The sequence below is a fragment of the Bufo gargarizans genome, chromosome 5, assembly GCF_014858855.1.
Source record: "Bufo gargarizans isolate SCDJY-AF-19 chromosome 5, ASM1485885v1, whole genome shotgun sequence".
In the NCBI taxonomy this organism is placed as follows: domain Eukaryota; kingdom Metazoa; phylum Chordata; class Amphibia; order Anura; family Bufonidae; genus Bufo; species Bufo gargarizans.
In genome coordinates, this window is record NC_058084.1 from 43,174,013 (window position 1) to 43,191,630 (window position 17,618).

General features: G+C 40.0%; 1 protein-coding gene across 1 annotated transcript in view; it reads left to right on the forward strand.

Annotated features, from left to right (window-relative positions):
* CSMD3 (CUB and Sushi multiple domains 3) overlaps positions 1–17,618 on the forward strand; it is a 1,090,172-nt gene that overhangs the window by 869,543 nt on the left and 203,011 nt on the right. The window contains exons 44-46 of the mRNA XM_044293228.1: positions 4,778–4,891; positions 11,937–12,125; positions 12,253–12,399. Of these exons, the coding sequence (XP_044149163.1) occupies positions 4,778–4,891; positions 11,937–12,125; positions 12,253–12,399 (450 nt within the window). The remainder of the gene's footprint in view (positions 1–4,777; positions 4,892–11,936; positions 12,126–12,252; positions 12,400–17,618) is intronic.

Genomic DNA, 17,618 nt, shown 5'->3' on the forward strand with positions numbered 1-17,618 from the left:
AGATTGAATCATATACCCTTTTTAGTGGTGTAAGGGGTGCATGGGAATACAGTGTATTTAATACACCATAAAAGCCACATTTAAAGTGCCTTTATGTTCAGCCGCTTTCCTCTGGTGGAGTAGAGAAGTCAGGGGAAATCCAGGCCATGTTCATTTTTATAAGAGTCAACCTGTCAGCATTTTCAGGCGGATGAGCTTATCAGTTATTATGCCCCCAGCAGCACTAAATACACGATCTGACAAAACTCTGGTGGCGGGGCAGGCCAGCACCTCCAAGGCATAGAGCGGCACCAGTTTGTGCCACGCTTCCTGCTTGGACAGCCAATAGTTGTAAGGCACTGAAGCATCACTGAGGATGCTGACGCAAGGCTACACATCAGGTTGAGGGTGCTGGCGGGGTGCCATAAAACTGTCCCAGGCCTTGGAGAGCATTGCCCTGCCTCTGTTGGAACTGCTGTATGTTCCCCTCATCTCCTCTCCTCGATTGGCCAAGGAAATATATACTCTGCAGCCAGCATAATCAGCTGGAAACATTTTGAGCAATTTTTCCACAAGGACCTTTGGGTATTGCACCATTTTACTAGTCCTCTCCATCATAGGAATGAGAGATGAGAAGTTCTCTTTCTAGTGGGGGTCGAAAAGGGTGAACAACTCGAAGGTCACGGGAAAAGCAGCCTAACATAAAGTCAGGCATGTGTGCCAGAGTCCCAACAGACAAGACTTCGCTATCCTCATCAGGGGGATGACTCTCAATCTCCTCATCCTCTTCCTCCTATTCTACCCATCCATGCTAAACAGATGGAATAAAGCTTACATGGGGACTACCCTCTGTATCAGAGGCAACCGTCTCCTGCTCCTCCTCCTCTTCATCATCATCATCCAATTTACACTGAGAAGATGAACTGAGGGTGGTCTGGCTATCACCCGATGTACTGTCTGTAGTGGGATAATTAAGCTGATAACAGCATTATTGCCGCTCACCATCTGCGTTGATTCCTCAAAGTTCAGAGGTCAGACATCAATGCCAACTCGTCGCTTGTGAAGAGTGGAAGCTGACTGGAAAGCCAATGACCATGTTGCAGCTGGTATTGCACTACTGCCCTCAAAAAGCCTGGCCAACGTGAAGTTCCAGAGCGTGCTCACGTCGCACAACAGTTTGTGAGCTGGCAATTGCAAGCGCTGCTGCAGCGTTGCCTGACCGGCGGAAGCTGTCGATAACTTGCGGAAATGGGCACACACGGGGCACCTTCACCAGTAGCTCAGGAAAATTGGGGTAGGTTTTGAGAAACCGCTGAACCACTAGGATGAACACGTGGGCTAGGCATGGTATGTGTGTGAGCTTCCCGAGCTCCAAAGCCGCCACAAAGTTATGGCCATTATAAGACACAACCGTGCCTGGTTGTAGGTTGAGTGGTAAAAGCCACAGTTCAGTATGGTCCCTTATACCCTGCCACAGCTCTGCAGTGGTGAGCTGTTTGTCTTCTAAGCAGATCAATTTAAGCACGGCCTGTTGCCGCTTCCCCACTGCAGATCTACACTGCTTCCAGCTACTGACTGATGGCTGACTGGTCCTGCAAGATGATAATTCAGAGGTGGAAGTGGAGGAGGAGTGGGAGGAGAAGAGGGGGAGTTTGTAGCCACTAGCATAGGTGGCAGCGGAAACTCTGTTGGAAGTAGGGCCCGCAATCCTTGGCGTCAGTAGCACCTGTGCCATCCCATGGTACAACTCGCTACTGGCCTCCACAACATTCACCCAGTATGTCGTCAGGGAAATCTAGCATCCCTGGCCAAAAGCACTTGTCCATGTGTCAGTCGTTTAGTGGACCTTCCTAATAACTACGTTGGTCAGGGCACGGAGGATGTTACGGGACACATGCTGGTATAAGGCTGGGACTGCACACCCTGAAAAATATTGGCGGCTGAGGACAGAGTACTGCGGGACAGCCGCCGCCATCAGGCTGTAGAAAGCCTCAGTGTCCACAAGCCTAAATGGCAACATTTCTAGTGCCAGCCATTTGAAAAGGTGTCAATTTAGTGCTATGGTCTATGGGTGGGTGGGTATTCGCGCTTTCGTTAAAAATCCTGGGGTATAGACATCTGTACGCTGCGCTGGGACACAGAAGTAGATGTGCTAGCTGATTGTGCTTGCGAAGGTCCAGGTGCATGGCGGAAGGCATACAGGCCTGTGCCTTGGACAGGGGATTGGACAGCACGTAACACAGGGGAAAAGGAGGCAGCGGTGTGACACGCAGATGTTGGTTGTGGACCCAGGCACCTTATTTTATCGTCCTCACTTTCCTCAAAATAGCGCCAGACTGCGGAATGCCTACCCCCTGGCAAGGGAGATTGCTGCAAGCAGGTGCTCCGGGTAACAGTTGCGGGCTTGTTTGGTGTGGCCTGCATTCTCCTTTTGCCACCCAACTGCCTCTTCCAGCTTGTTGCTGCGCTGCGGATCCCTCTCCCTCTGTACTGCTGTTCTTGCTCAGTGACTTCATCGTCCATCACCTCCTCTTCCACTTCCTCACTCTGGTCATCCTCCTGACTTGTTGACCTAACAACAACCTCAGTTATTGATAACTGTGTCTCATCCTCATCATGAACCTCTTGAGACACTAATTGTGGTTGACTTATTGGCAACTGTGTCTCATCATCATCATCATTATCCACCTCGTGAAACACTAATTGCCATTCCCCACCATGATCTTCTTATGACTGTGCATGCTCCAGAGTTTGGGAATCAGGGCACAAGAGCTCCTCATATCCCTCTTCAAGCGGGCTTAACGAGAGGCCCAAATTAAGGAATAGTGATGAAAACAGCTTCTCTGAATATCTGAGTGAGGGATCACTTGTTTGCCAAGACTCTCCATTGTAGGTGGAAGCAGTATCAGAGTGAGGATTCTGTTGACCAGACTCTTGGCTACTGAGACTGGACTTTCTGAAAGAAAGTGTGGTTCTTTACCGACTGGAAGCATTATCTGCTGTAATCCAACCCACCACCTGGTCGCACCACCCTGCAAACTAGGACATAAAGCTAGGTATCGTGGATGAGTGTGTTTCTTGTGCTCTGGCAGCAGGCACAGTTTCACCGCGCCCAGGGCCACGGCCTCTGCATGCACCATCAGCAGCAGTGCCACTTCCCCATCCCTTACTGCTCGCCTTGCGCATATTAAATGGTATATATGCTTGCAAGTTTGTCACATATACAGTAGCGCAGGTTTTGTAATTGTACACAGATATTTTTAGGATGCGCACGCGTTAAACAGGAGGTATAGCGCAAGTAATGTCGCTGTCACCACCTCCTGATAAAAAATTTAACTGAATGAATGTCACTGATATTAAGGATATGCACACGTTAAACATGAGGTATAGCGCAAGTAATGTCGCTGCCACCACTGCCCATTAAAAAATTACACTGAATTAATGTCACTGATATTTAGGATGTGCACACGTTAAACAGGAGGTATAGCGCAAGTAATGTCGCTGTCACCACCGCCTAATAAAAAATTTAACTGAATGAATGTCACTGATATTAAGGATATGCACACGTTAAACATGAGGTATAGCGCAAGTAATGTCGCTGCCACCACTGCCCATTAAAAAATGACACTGAATTAATGTCACTGATATTTTGGTTACACAAACATCATACAGGAGGTATAGCGCAAGTAATGTCGCTGTCACCACCGCCTAATAAAACACCGTCTATGGAAAAAGTACACTGGATGTCACAGATATTTTTAGGCTGCGCACACGTTAGACAGGAGATGTAGCGCAGATAATGTTGCTGTCTGCAGCAGCCAATCAATTGCAAGCTATTTAGCACAGGTTGCGCTAAAATATATATTGCTGCCAGATACAACTATAGTCCTTAAATAGACTTTTGGGTCTATAACAAGTATAAAAACTAAAATATTGCTATTTCATTCCCTACACTATCTCTCCCTTCTGCTCTCCAGCTCTCCCTGACTAATACTGAGCCGGACACGTGTCATTGGGTGCACCCGATGATGCTTTTCGGCCAGCCAATCACTGTAATGCCAGCAGCCAACATGGCTACGGCATTAAAGTGAATGGCAGTACTTACCTGCATGTTTATTGGCTGCGTATCAGTCAACAAACTTGCGGGGAGGAGACTCGAGCATCGCGTTTGAGCACACGATGTATTCGCCCGAACACCGCGATGTGCCGAGCATCGCGATGCTCGAGCCGAACTAGTGTTCAGCCAAGCATGCTCGCCCAACACTAATCTCTGCCAACCTCTGTGAAAATAATGCTTCAGTCATATTGCTGCTGTGTTCTGCTGCACACATACTCTCTCTCAAAAAAAAAAAAAAAGTGGTGATTTTCAAACAAAATGAATGTTGCCTGGTTTGCTCATCTCTAGTTAGTTGCCTAATGGTTGGAGCGAGATCCACATATAAGATGGAAGACAAGCCATCAAGAGGGTGTGCCAACGTGATTTGGTTTATGATTCATTTACATCACAGTTGTAGTTTGTATTATATTATTTTTTAGTTTATTTTTTAATATATTGAAACATGGCCCGTTGCTAAAATGTAGATCTAATTTAGGAGCTTAAATCACAATTTTCAGTCATGCAATTGCTGAAAATCACTTTATCTGGTTTTCTAAACCAAGTATTATATAATTGTAACTTACACAGGTACAGTAGGTGATCATAGGTTACTGCCCAATGATGTTTCATTGTAAAGACTTTAGTTATGTATAATGTGAAGCTTTCTATTGTTGTTTTCATATACTATTCCTCTTCCTCTAGGGGACATCATTCACTATCAGTGTATACCTGGCTTTACCTTAGTCGGCAATGAGATTCTAACTTGCAGGTTGGGTGAGCGGCTTCAGATGGATGGATCGCCTCCTTCTTGCCAAGGTTTCTCCATTATTTTTTTGTACCTACTATAATTAGCAGTGTATAACCTTGCCCACATATGCAAGTGAGTGGTAAATTGCACGTCATGTTGTGAGTCAGTAAATAAATGAACCACCATTAGGAACCTATTTCATAAATGAGTTGGTATAATATTATTTGTGAAACACTGCACACATGATAATAAAACAGATGTCTTTTCAGATAGGCATATGGTCCTGTATCTTGTTAACAAATGCCACCTTGAAATCTTAATAATTATTTTGACATGGCCAAGGAAAAGTTGACAGTGAAGAGCAACAATTTAAGTTTAATTAAATCATAACAAATCGCAGCACACATGGCGAATAAGATTTGTTTAAAAAAGGACGGTAACATAAAATAAGTATTTATATAAAAATACTAAATTAGTTAAAAATTATAATAATAACATAGCCAGGGGAAGTTTTATACAGTTTTCCTTGAAGGTACAATATTAATTGGCTCTGGGACCACCACTGCATGTTGAAGACATTGTAACTAGTGTTGAGCGAACTTGTGTTGCGAGTTTGGCATACAATGTTCGGCTTATCTAAAGATTTCCATTATGGATTCTACTAACGGACCATTAGTTACCCAAAATAGGAAAATTAAAGAAGATTATAGAGAAATAAGTGGGTAATTAATACATATACAGATAGAAAAACTCAGAAATATCTGCTGGAAGCTCTAAATCATTTATTTTTTATTTTTTATGTAGAGGTACTGCACAGTGTCCAAAGGACTAGCTCAGGTGAAGATCAGTTCATCACATTTAGTACAGAACTGTACTGTAGAGAAGCCCTGCTAGACGGCCAATCAGCACACGAACTTCAGGACTGGAATGGACATTGGGGGTGGACCCACTGTGCCAACTAACCAATATGACTTTGGGCTATCCCTAAAAGCAGTAACCTGGTAGTCCTAATCCCTATACAAGGAGATGGTCTTTGTTGCAGGGAAGCCACCAGGCTGCTACCTCTTGGGATAGTCTTGATGTAGTTGACAGCAAAAGCACCAAGGGGTCAGATAAGATTTATAGTGAGGAAATGGGTTGAGTTCCGGGCAGGCAGAGTTTGTATATATACAAGAGGTTAGTCTATTATCAGGGTAGGTGGCTATGAATCAATACGAGAAACAAGCTAAGGTCAAGACAGACAGTGGAGGAAAACAGTTAGTAACACAGGCAAAGGTAACACAGACAGTCAGAAAAACACACCTTCACTAGTAACCAGATAACTAGGAAGCATAAAACTCAGCCACCCTCCCCTAGGGAAGTACAACATGTGATGCTAGGGAGGCTATTCCCCATCCCCACCTGCCATTGGCTGCCCCCCCCGACACCAGATGTTTTCATCTGTGTGCAGGGAGAAGCAGCAGCGGCGGTGCACTGACCAGGAGAGGCCCCTTAACCCCTTTAAGCCATTGGCTTATCTTCCTTATTCGCGTAGCCATAAGGAAGCACATTTTTTTGTAGGAGAAGTTGTACTTTCCAAGGGCAACTTTTCACATTCCATGTAATATACTGTGAAGCTGGAAAAAAAACTATTAAAGGAGTGGAATTAGAAATAAAATTCAAGTTTCACTATTTTTTTTGGGCTTCATATTTTATGCCAACCACTGGGTGAAAAAAAAAAACATATTTCCTTTAATCTGAGGGTCAATATGATTGCAGTGATACTAAATTTAAATCATTGTATTATGTTTTAGTTCTTTTTAACAATGTTTCTACATCGCCATATTTTGATATGCATAACTGTTTTATATTTCCATCTGTGGTGTTATAAAGGATTTTTTTTCTTTGTGGGGCCAGTTATAGCTTCTATTGTATCTATTATATTGGAGGATAACTTTTTGATCACATTTTGTTTGATTTTTTTTTGTGATGTGAGGCATTTTGGGCATTTTAATTTTTATTTCAATTTTAATTATTTTTATTTGTTTATATTTATTTGAATTATAGAGAAAGGGGTGATTTGGATTTTTTATTCCTTAGATTTTTTTATATCTTTTTTTTTATATTGTTTTTTTTTGTCTTTGTTTCAGTTTCCCTTAAATACTTGAACATATTATAATTAGATGGCTTATTCCATACACTGCAATCAGATAGTGTTACAGTCTATGGCACAATTGTGATGTTCCTACTGTATTAAGCTCAGTCTAACAGGAACAGTATTATGGCAGGCCTGTGAGCCTTGAGAAGGCCCCATTCTTCCAGGGAGCTCCCACCAGTGACTTCTCCAGTGCCCTGGTTGCAATTTACCACAACATATGAACTGTTAAAATTCTGTGATCACAGTTCTTTAAATCATGGATACCACTAGTGGATGTCTGCTATGTAAAATAGCAGGCACCCACTGGCTATGATTCCCACTCATCTCCTGAGCAGACACCATGCTATAAGCCCCAACATCTGCATGTATGTACAATGTATCTAAAATTAAAGGGAGTACCCCATGATTAATATAAAACATGAAAATCACATATCATATAGCACTTGACAATCTTTTTTTTTTTTTTTACAAAGTTAGAACCAGCTCTGTACCTCACATGGATCTAGAGATCTCTCCATTCATTGCTCCTATTATTCTGATATATTTATTCCAAGCTGGTAGCTCAGGGGCGTATCCTTTCTAAGGGGATGTGTCCTTTCTGCTACAGCTCTCTACTTGTAAGTGGCATAGCTTCTAACAGTAGATACAGCTGGTGGCAGTTGAAGGATGGAACTGAGCATGTTCAACCATTTCAGCAAGGTGGCCGGAGAAATTAACAAAGGAATATTTTTTTGTGAGATGAACCCTTTAAAATTAAGCATTTTTGCAATGTTTGTGAGAATTAAAGAACAAAGGAAAGGGACACTTAGTGCAGGACCAGATTGCACAGTACTTGTTTGTAGTTTAGAGACACGTAAATCTGCACAACAGAGGTAGAAAAAAAGTCACAGCTGCATTGAAACCGATTAAAATTTGCACCATAAATCTGCAGCTACATCTGGACCTGGCTTTACTCTTTGCCACTGAGTGCAGAGATAGTCAGAATAAATAAATAAATTCAGTATTAACATGTGTGTTGTTTTCTGTTGCCACAATTTTAACAATCACTTCAATATTATGATAAATAATTGAAAATAAAAATAAAACATTTGATTACATTATAATCAGGAATCGTTTTGGTGTCCGCCTCCAGAGCAGAATGGAGACTTAATGGATCCTTTTCCATTCAGAATGCATTAGGACAAAGCTGATCCTTTTTGGACCGCTTTTGAGAGCCCTGAACGGATCTCACAAACGAAAAGCCAAAACGCCAGTGTGAAAGTAGCCTTAAAAGGATTGTCCCACAAATAATATTCTACATTTTTCAAACCAGCACCTGAAACTGAATATTTTTGCAATTGAATGTAATTTCAAATTTAGGATAGCCACAATAAAATGTATCTGTATAGCGCCACCTGCTGTTTTTTTTTCTAATTTCTTTGTCCGGCTCACTGAGATGGCCGCACATGCTCAGTTTCACCCTTCAATTGCCTCCTGAGGGGGAGAGCTACAGCAGAAAGGACACACACCCTGAGTTGTAGCAGAAAGGACACTCAGCTTGAGCTGCCAGCTTGATATAAATCTAGCAATGAATGTGAAGATCTCTGGATCCATGTGAGGTACAGGGCTGGTTCTAGCTTTGTTAGGAAGAGATTGTCACATACTATATGATGCCAGATTTTCATTTTTTTTACATTAATCATGGGATAAAGAGTATTTTCTAAGTAGTTTCCTAAGTATAAATAGCTGATGCTAGGGAGACACGTGTTATTTCATTGAGCGGTCCATAAATACCTTATAATTATGTATTATTTTTGCAATAAGACCCATACCAGGGTCATTTACATTCTGCTGTCAATTAGCAGCGGATTAATATGTAAAGTTGGCAGCACAACCTAATTACATTTTTCAGCTTATTTAATTATCTTAAATGTTTTTTTCCCCCACAAAAGTATTCTATACACAATTTTGAATTAAGGCCAGAATAATACAGAGGTCAAAGTAATGCCACACAGCTTGGGGGCCACAGAATCTATTTTATGCTTCTTTTGTATGATACACTAATAAGTAATAATAAGATATTACTTACTGGATGTATTGAAGTAGATGGAAATATAAAAGGTGTCTTCTCAACCTCTCCAACCCCTCTTGGAATGCAGAGAGCCTCCGTCTAGTGGATCTCTTCTCTGGCTAATAGAGGGGAGTCCCAAGTGGAGAATCCCCATTATTGTGCTCATTTGCACTAACACATATGGTATGGAGTCCAGGAGCTCCATGGGGCAGTGAGTAAAGGTGGTGATAGCTGGAACCAAAAGACTCAGGTCATGTTGAAAAAGAGCCAAAGCACATGTCCATGGTGCCAGGTGCTTGCAACATCTCTATACTAATGGTTCTCAAATGAAGAAATTGACAAAACCAAGCAAATGCCAACTGCAGTTGCCGCCACTAGATTCCCACAGTGATATTGCGTAACTGATGCCCATGATCAGGTCTACATTCACAAAAGGGGTTATCCTAATGAGACAACCTCTTCAAACAAAGCATTTGTTAAATAAAGCAAACTTGATACCTTATTAGAAAACCTTTAAAGTAAATTTCTGTGATACATGTCTTTATGCAGAATATCTCCATATTTCATCATTTATAACCTCATTAAACTTCACTGCTCCCATAGCTTGGAGGAAATATGCCAACCATAATCTATTGCCCATTTCTCATATTAGTTTGTGACCACTTCAGGCAAGCAGTTAAAAGTTTGATATATCACATAAGAAATTTGACAAATTTATTTCAAGTTTATTGACCTGTGACGCTGTATTTTAAAAAGAACTTCAGCTTAGGTGCAATATGTCATACCATTCATCATTCATATGTGTCAAAAGAGTTGTAATTGCCTCTATTACAACACTGGTAAAAAAAAAAAACATTCTCAAATAAGATGAGATGTGCTCTCAAAGAGAGTTTATGCAAATAAAAGTTTGTAATAATTTTTTTATTTTATTTTTTAATATACCTTTGAGGCACTTCATATATCAATCTTGATCTACTTCTGAATAGTTCTGAGCGCGAATATTCAAATTACAAATATTTATTGCGAATATCGCAACTTCGAGAATTTGCAAATTTTTCAAATATAGTGCTATATATTTGTTTTTCAAATATTCGTAATTTTTTCCAGGTATGATTCTTCCCTGCTTAAGTTCCTTGTCAAGCAACTTAAGCAGGGAGGAATCATGACTTCAGATGAATAAAAAAAATGAAGAATATTCTGGAAAAGAATATATAGCACTATATTGAATATAGTGCTATATATTTGTTTTTCAGAATATTAGTCTTTTTTTTTTCCATCTGAAGTCATGATTCCACCCTGCTTAAGTTGCTTGACAAGGAACTTAAGCAGGGAGGAATCATAACCTCAGATGGAAAAAAAAAATGACGAATATTCTAAAAAAACAAATATATAGCACTATATTCAATAGTGCTATATATTCGTTTTTGACCCACGCCTGTAATGAACACGTAATATTCGCATATTACGCAAACATTACCTGGCCGATTTTTGAGTACAAAAAAAAGAATTTAGAATATAATGAATATTCGAATTTGCGAATATTCGCCAAACATTCTACAAAATATTTGCGATATATCGCAAATTCAAATATGACCCCTGCCACTCATCACTACTTCTGAACTGGAGTGACATGTTTCTAACTTACTTAGAGACACAGATGACTTCATAAATTAGGTGCTTCTCTGGTTAATTTTTGTGTCAGAAAGTCAAATCTACACCAGCTGTGACCTGGCATAGATATGAGCTATAATTTAAACTAGTCTCTGGTGTAAATTATAGTAAATTTTGTAAGCACTGTACATGTACCGGCCAATTTTCAAAAAAGTCTTGAACGTTGCCTAAATGGGTAAAAATGGCAAAAAAATCTAAAAAATTTACTTGCACAAAAATTTGCAGTTTTTGTTGTCACTATTCTGGTGCAGGAGGCTTGGTTAATTTTCACTAACGCGTTTTGGTTCTTGAAAAATTAAAAAAATCTTAATTTTCTCAGAAAGATCCTTGTTTACATACAGAGGCTATAAATCTGCCTAAATCCTTACCCCTATGAATGCTTATATATATGCTGTTATAACTGCTCAGTGTTTTAATGTCTGGCTGCATGTTAAAGGGGTTGCCCAAGATTTTGATATTGATTCCCTATCCTCAGAATAAGTCATCAGGGTCTGATTAGTGGGGTTCCAACTCCAAGCACCTCTGCCAATCATCAGTTTGAAAAAGTTGTGGTGTACCAGTGAGAGCTGCTGCCTCTTTCTAGGCCATTGATGTTACTTTCATCGGTACATGGTCTAGGCGTAGCTGAATCCCATTCAAGTGAATGGGACTAAGCTGCAAAATCAAGCATAGCCGCTATACAATGTTCGTAGGTTGCGAGGAGGTCAAGATAGCCTCTTCAAACAGCTGATCAGCAGGGGTGCTGGGATTTGGACCTCCCCAATCATATATTAATGATCTGTCTTAAGGATAGCCCATCAGTATGAAAACCAAAATTTGGGCATGATTTAGAACATTCAAGTCACATTCCTTTCCTCCGGACACTTTCCCAAACTGTCAAGTAAGATGCAAAAAGTGTCTAATAGACATACATTGGGTGAAAAGCATGTACACCAGTCATTTGGCACACATTGAGGCAGAATTGTGGAACATCGTGTCCAGCGCAAAAGCACAGCAGAGCCAAAACACAATGGATTTCACCTATTTAAGATTATATATAGACATGGCTGCAGAACACACGGGAAAGCAATACAGAAAACACAATTTATAGCAAAAAAAAAAAAAAGTTGCAGGAGGTTATGAATAAGCCTACAAATTTAAGTTGTCTGAAGGTGAAAATGCTTCTGAGATTTATTATTATTCATTTCTAATAGAACTATATAAAACAGCTGCAGCCAAAGATAAACCTTCCCTGAATATTCACTGTCTTTTGCAGTGCTTTGCCCAGCCAATGAAATGCATCTGGACTCGACAGGTATCATACTAAGTCCTGGATATCCTGACAGCTACCCAAACCTTCAGATGTGTGCGTGGAGCATTAGTGTGGAAAAAGGATACAATATAACCTTAATCTTCGAATTCTTTCATACCGAAAAGGAGTTTGATGTGCTTGAAGCCTTTGACGGTAATGAAACATTATGTCATTTACTATAATTTGATGCTTTTGTTCTTTTAATGACATTTTCTACAATGCACTTGTCTTTTCTCTCTATGTTTCACATGGGCTAATCTGCAAATTTCATTTGGAACAGGACCAAACAGTCACTATCCACTTCTTATTTCCTTAAGTGGGGATTATTCATCCAGTTTTAATATAACCAGCAGTGGTCATGAAGTTTTTTTACGCTGGTCAGCGGATCATGGGACCAACAAGAGAGGTTTCAGAATCCGATATATAGGTACGATTTTTTTTTTTAAATCATTTCTATAAGGAGTTTAATTATTGTACTGTTGTTTGTTGGTTCTTATTCATGAAAGTCACATCATAGTATTACGCTTCTTTTAAGTATCTTTTAAAAAAAATCATACTCTTTTCAATGTACACGGTTTTATAGATATACATTGATCTATGTAATATCATCCTATCCTAATAACATCCTCTCCTTGTGTTGACTTTTGTCTTTTAAAAACTGATCTCAATATTGATGACCCCCTGGCTGTGAGGTGGTTGCGGAAATTGGACAGCGCCACAGAAAGGGAGAAGGAGACTCCCGCTGAGAAGAGCAGAGGTCTCCTCCCTGTACCAGTGCTAGTGATTAACATATTAGGCGCCAAAACCAAAAGGTTGGCATAACGATGCAACGGAGGAATGGATCTTATTCTTGACAAACAAAATAGCACCTCTTCAGGTGTTCTGGTAGTCCTGCACTGGTAGTGATATAAAGGCTGCCATTAATGATATGCCATACAGATCAGTGACTGTGGACTTACTGTGCCACCTAACTGGTTTGGCTTTAGACTAAACCCTAAAGGTGTTTTTGACATTCACCCTTTAATCCCTGTACGGGGATCTGGACTTTGCTGCAGGGGAGCAACCAGACAGCTACCTCTTGGGATAGTTGGAAGCTGGCCTACTGAGGCAAGCACCAGAGGCTCTAGCACAGAAAATACACCAAAAACTCACCTAAATCCCAGGTACAATCTGAACAGTCACTTATATTGATTATGTTTTTTTTGGCAGAACTTGACCATTGGCAACTAGGCTGGATGGTTGAGAAGCAGGGCAACCACGCCACAGTCATATAAGCATTCTGGACAGTCAGAATACTGGAGCTGCAGATAATGCCAACACAGAACAGGAGACAAAAGGAGAGCTTGCTGGCGGGGTAGTGGTGGATGCAGGAACAAGGCAGGCAGGACCCAAAACTGTAGAGCAGACAAGCAGACAGACTACGATAACTTAAATATGGAATTGAACTAAAAGCTGAACTGTCAGGTCAGGAGTACACAGGCAGGATGGGTACACAGCAGGAACAGTGGACGGATAATGCAGGTAAATTGCAATGAAATCACTGAAGCACTAAGTCTTCCAAACACCTTTGCTGGTCACAGCAAAGGTTCACAGGGAACCTTTAAGCTTATCCACTGGAGAGGTTGCCTTAAATACTCAGGGACCCTCAGCCATTGCCTGGAGAAGAATTTGCTAATTTGCGCGCTAACCCTTTTCAGAGGCCATAGGTGAGAGCATGTGCCCTAAGGGAACAGAGACGGGAGCAATGAAATTAGCAGCTTGCAGAGAATGTCGGGCAGCACAGTAAGTAGCATGGCAGCAGCAGGCACTGACCGCTGATATAACAATACCAGCATGTGGACACTGAAGAGAACCACTGGCTGGCCTCAGTAGTCACATACAGTTTACAAGACTTTAAATAAAGACTGAAGCTGGACAGCTAGAATGTCTGTGCTGTATCAAGGCATGAAGTGATACTTTTTTATATTTTAGAATAGTATATCTGATTCTGCAACTTTTTTTTATAACACTTAATCATTAAGTCAGTCACACTTTTGGATAACTTTTCAGAATAAGCTGCCATATGTGTATTCATGAGTGATAATACGATATATGATCATTATGTGACTTGTAAAGAGCATATTTTTTATATTTTTAGCAGATTTTTTTATCTGCAGGCTACATCTATAATTATTAGTTGTTTTTAACCTGATTGGCAGGCTCGGACTGGCCCACAGGGGTACAGGGGAATCCCCCGGTGGGCCCCTGGGCAAAGTGGGCCCTAGTCTCCCACCCCCTGCACAAGTGGCACATAACACATTAGACTTACTGCATTACACACATATATTCAGTCAGAGGACAAATTATTTCATATGTAAGTGGAATAAAAAAGAAAAATACAACCAAATTGATAGAAGTAAGTAGGCAATATAGTAAATTATTTGCTAAATATAAATTATCCCCTAACATAGAAAATAAAATAAAATGGCAAGAAGTATATGGAGATATTCTAAAGAAAATAAAGCAGCACTACAAGTTGAAAAAAGAAGCCAAATTTTATAACTTTGGGAATAAATCTGGGAGGCTCCTGTCAGAGGTTATACAAAAAAAAAAAAAGGATTAATATGATGAAAACTGAAAACAACATAATGGTGAATTCCCCACAATAGATCGTAGAGGTATTTGACAGTTATTATAAGAATTTATATAAAAGTCTAGAACATGTCAAGGAAGAAAATATTTTTTACAAAATCAAATCTACCGACAACCAGTGTATTACATTTAGTAATGCTCAATAAAAAGATATTTAAAGCTGAAACTTTATAGACAATTAATCATCTCCGAAAGGACAAGTCCCCTGGCCCAGATCAGTATACAGCAGAATTTTTTAAAATAATTAAAGAAAGAAAGAATAGTTTATATGTTGGAGAAGGTTTTTAGAGAAATTCACATGAAAAATCAAATGATGCCCACCACTAATCAGACATATGTAGAGGTAATTGGAAAGAAAGATTAAGATTTTACTATACCTGAGTTAAACAGACCGATATCATTGTTAAATCAAGATATCAAGATTTTGGCCAAAATAGTGGCATAAAGGTTATCTGAAATGCTGAGTTAGTGGGGGAACATCAAGCAGGATTTATAAAAGGGAAGTTAGGGGCTAAAAATGGTAGGAAGAGCTTGATGATCTTCATAGGGTAATAAAGAAGATGGGCTTTACAGATATCTTTGAGCGATTAAATAATATCTATAGAGATCCACAAGCTTGATCATATTTCAGCTTCATACAGTCAGGTCCATAAATATTGGGACATCAACACAATTCTAACATTTTTGGCTCTATGCACCACCACAATGGATTTGAAATGAAATGAGCAAGATGTGCTTTAACTGCAGACTGTCAGCTTTAATATTAGGTTATTTACATCCAAATCAGGTGAACGGTGTAGAAATTACAACAGTTTGCATATGTGCCTCCCACTTGTTAAGGGACCAAAAGCAATGGGACATAATAATAATCATAAAATCAAACTTTCACTTTTTAATACTTGGTTGCAAATCCTTTGCAGTCAATTACAGCACGAAGTCTGGAACGAATAGACATCACTAGACGCTGGGTTTCATCCCTGGTGATGCTCTGCCAGGCCTCTACTGCAACTGTCTTCAGTTCCTGCTTGTTCTTGGGGCATTTTCCCTTCAGTTTTGTCTTCAGCAAGTGAAATGCATGCTCAATCGGATTCAGGTCAGGTGATTGACTTGGCCATTGCATAACATTCCACTTCTTTGCCTTAAAAAACGCTTTGGTTGCTTTTGCAGTGTGCTTTGAGTCGTTTTCCATCTGCACTGTGAAGCGCCGTCCAATGAGTTCTGAAGCATTTGGCTGAATATGGGCAGATAGTATTGCCCGAAACACTTCAGAATTCATCCTGCTGCTTTTGTCAGCAGTCACATCATCGATAAATACAAGAGAAGCAGTTCCATTGGCAGCCATACATGCCCACGCCATGCCACTACCACCACCATGCATTACTGATGAGGTGGTATGCTTAGGATCATGAGTAGTTCCTTTCCTTCTCCATACTCTTCTCTTCCCATCACTCTGGTACAAGTTGATATTGGTCTCATCTGGCTCTCAAATAATTCTTTGATCATCCACCACAGTTGTTCTCCGTGGTCTTCCAGGTCTTTTGGTGTTGCTGAGTTCACTGGTGTGTTCCTTCTTTTTAAGAATATTCTAAACAGTTGTTTTGGCCACGTCTAATGTTTTTGCTATCTCTCTGATGGGTTTGTTTAGTTTTTTCAGCCTAATGATGGCTTGCTTCACTGATAGTGACAGCTCTTTGGATCTCATCTTGAGAGTTGACAGCAACAGATTCCAAATGAATTGAATTGAATTCTGGACCTTTTATCTGCTTATTGTAATTGAGATAATGAGGGAATAACACACACCTGGCCATGGAACATCTGAGAAGCAAATTGTCCCATTACTTTTGGTCCCTTAACAAGTGGGAGGCACATATGCATATATGTAATTCCTACACTGTTTGCCTAATTTGTATGTAAATACCCTCAAATTAAAGCTGACAGTCTGTAGTTAAAGCACATCTTGTTCAAATCTATGGTGTATAGAGCCAAAAATGTTAGAATTGTGTCCCAATATATATGGACCTGACTGTAAATGGCACCCAGAATGGTTAAAAATTAGAAATGGTTGGTATGTGGTACTTTACAACTTTGGGGGGATTTTGGAGAAACATAATTGAATCGATGGAGAAAATTAGTTGGATAAAAGTAACAGAAAATATGAAGCTATGTGTGTTACCCTCAGATGTCTCCCTCAGTAAGAACAATATAAAATGTTATAATGAGGACAGGGTGCATATGATTTAATGGCTGCCAAAAAAAAAAAAAAAAAAAAAACAATATTAGATCATTGGCTATATGCATCACCTCCTTCAAATATAATTTTAAAGCTATAATCAGAAGACTAAGGTCAGGTTCACTTCATCGTTTAGCTTTCCATTGTTCTGACCCATCAAAAGATTTAAAAAAAGTTATTTTGAGCATCAGTTAGCATCAGTTTGCACAAAAAATAACTAATCTATCTTTTTTGAGCATCTGTTACGATCAGATTGTATCACTTCCATTAGAACTTTTTCTCCCATCAAAAAAAATTATGAACTCTGACCGAAGTGACACAAATTGATGCAAGCTCATCATAACTGATGCTGAAAATAACTTTTTTTTTTTTTTTCTGTTCTTCTGACGGAACAGAAATCTAAACGGTGATGTGAACTCAACCTTTGCTTTGTTCGCCTGCACCAAATTTATGAAATGATGCACCTTAATAATATATGTGGCTGGTGTGTAATGTGGTTTACACCTTTATTTATAAAAGTACACCAGGGGTTGCCTGGCGTGGGTTGCAACTTTTTTGCGACTTTTGCAAAAGTAGCACCTAGTAAATGAGCCATAATCCTGGTCTAATCTCACTTTTAGCTCTTAAACATAGACCACTGTGATAAGTGGTGAGGATCATGAAATGTCGCCATGGAAATGTCACAGTTGGCATAACTTGCGACTGTTGTATGCCACAACACTAACATACAGTATCAGATTTCATAAATGACCTCCTCTATGCATGCAACTAGCCAAAAGTAAAGA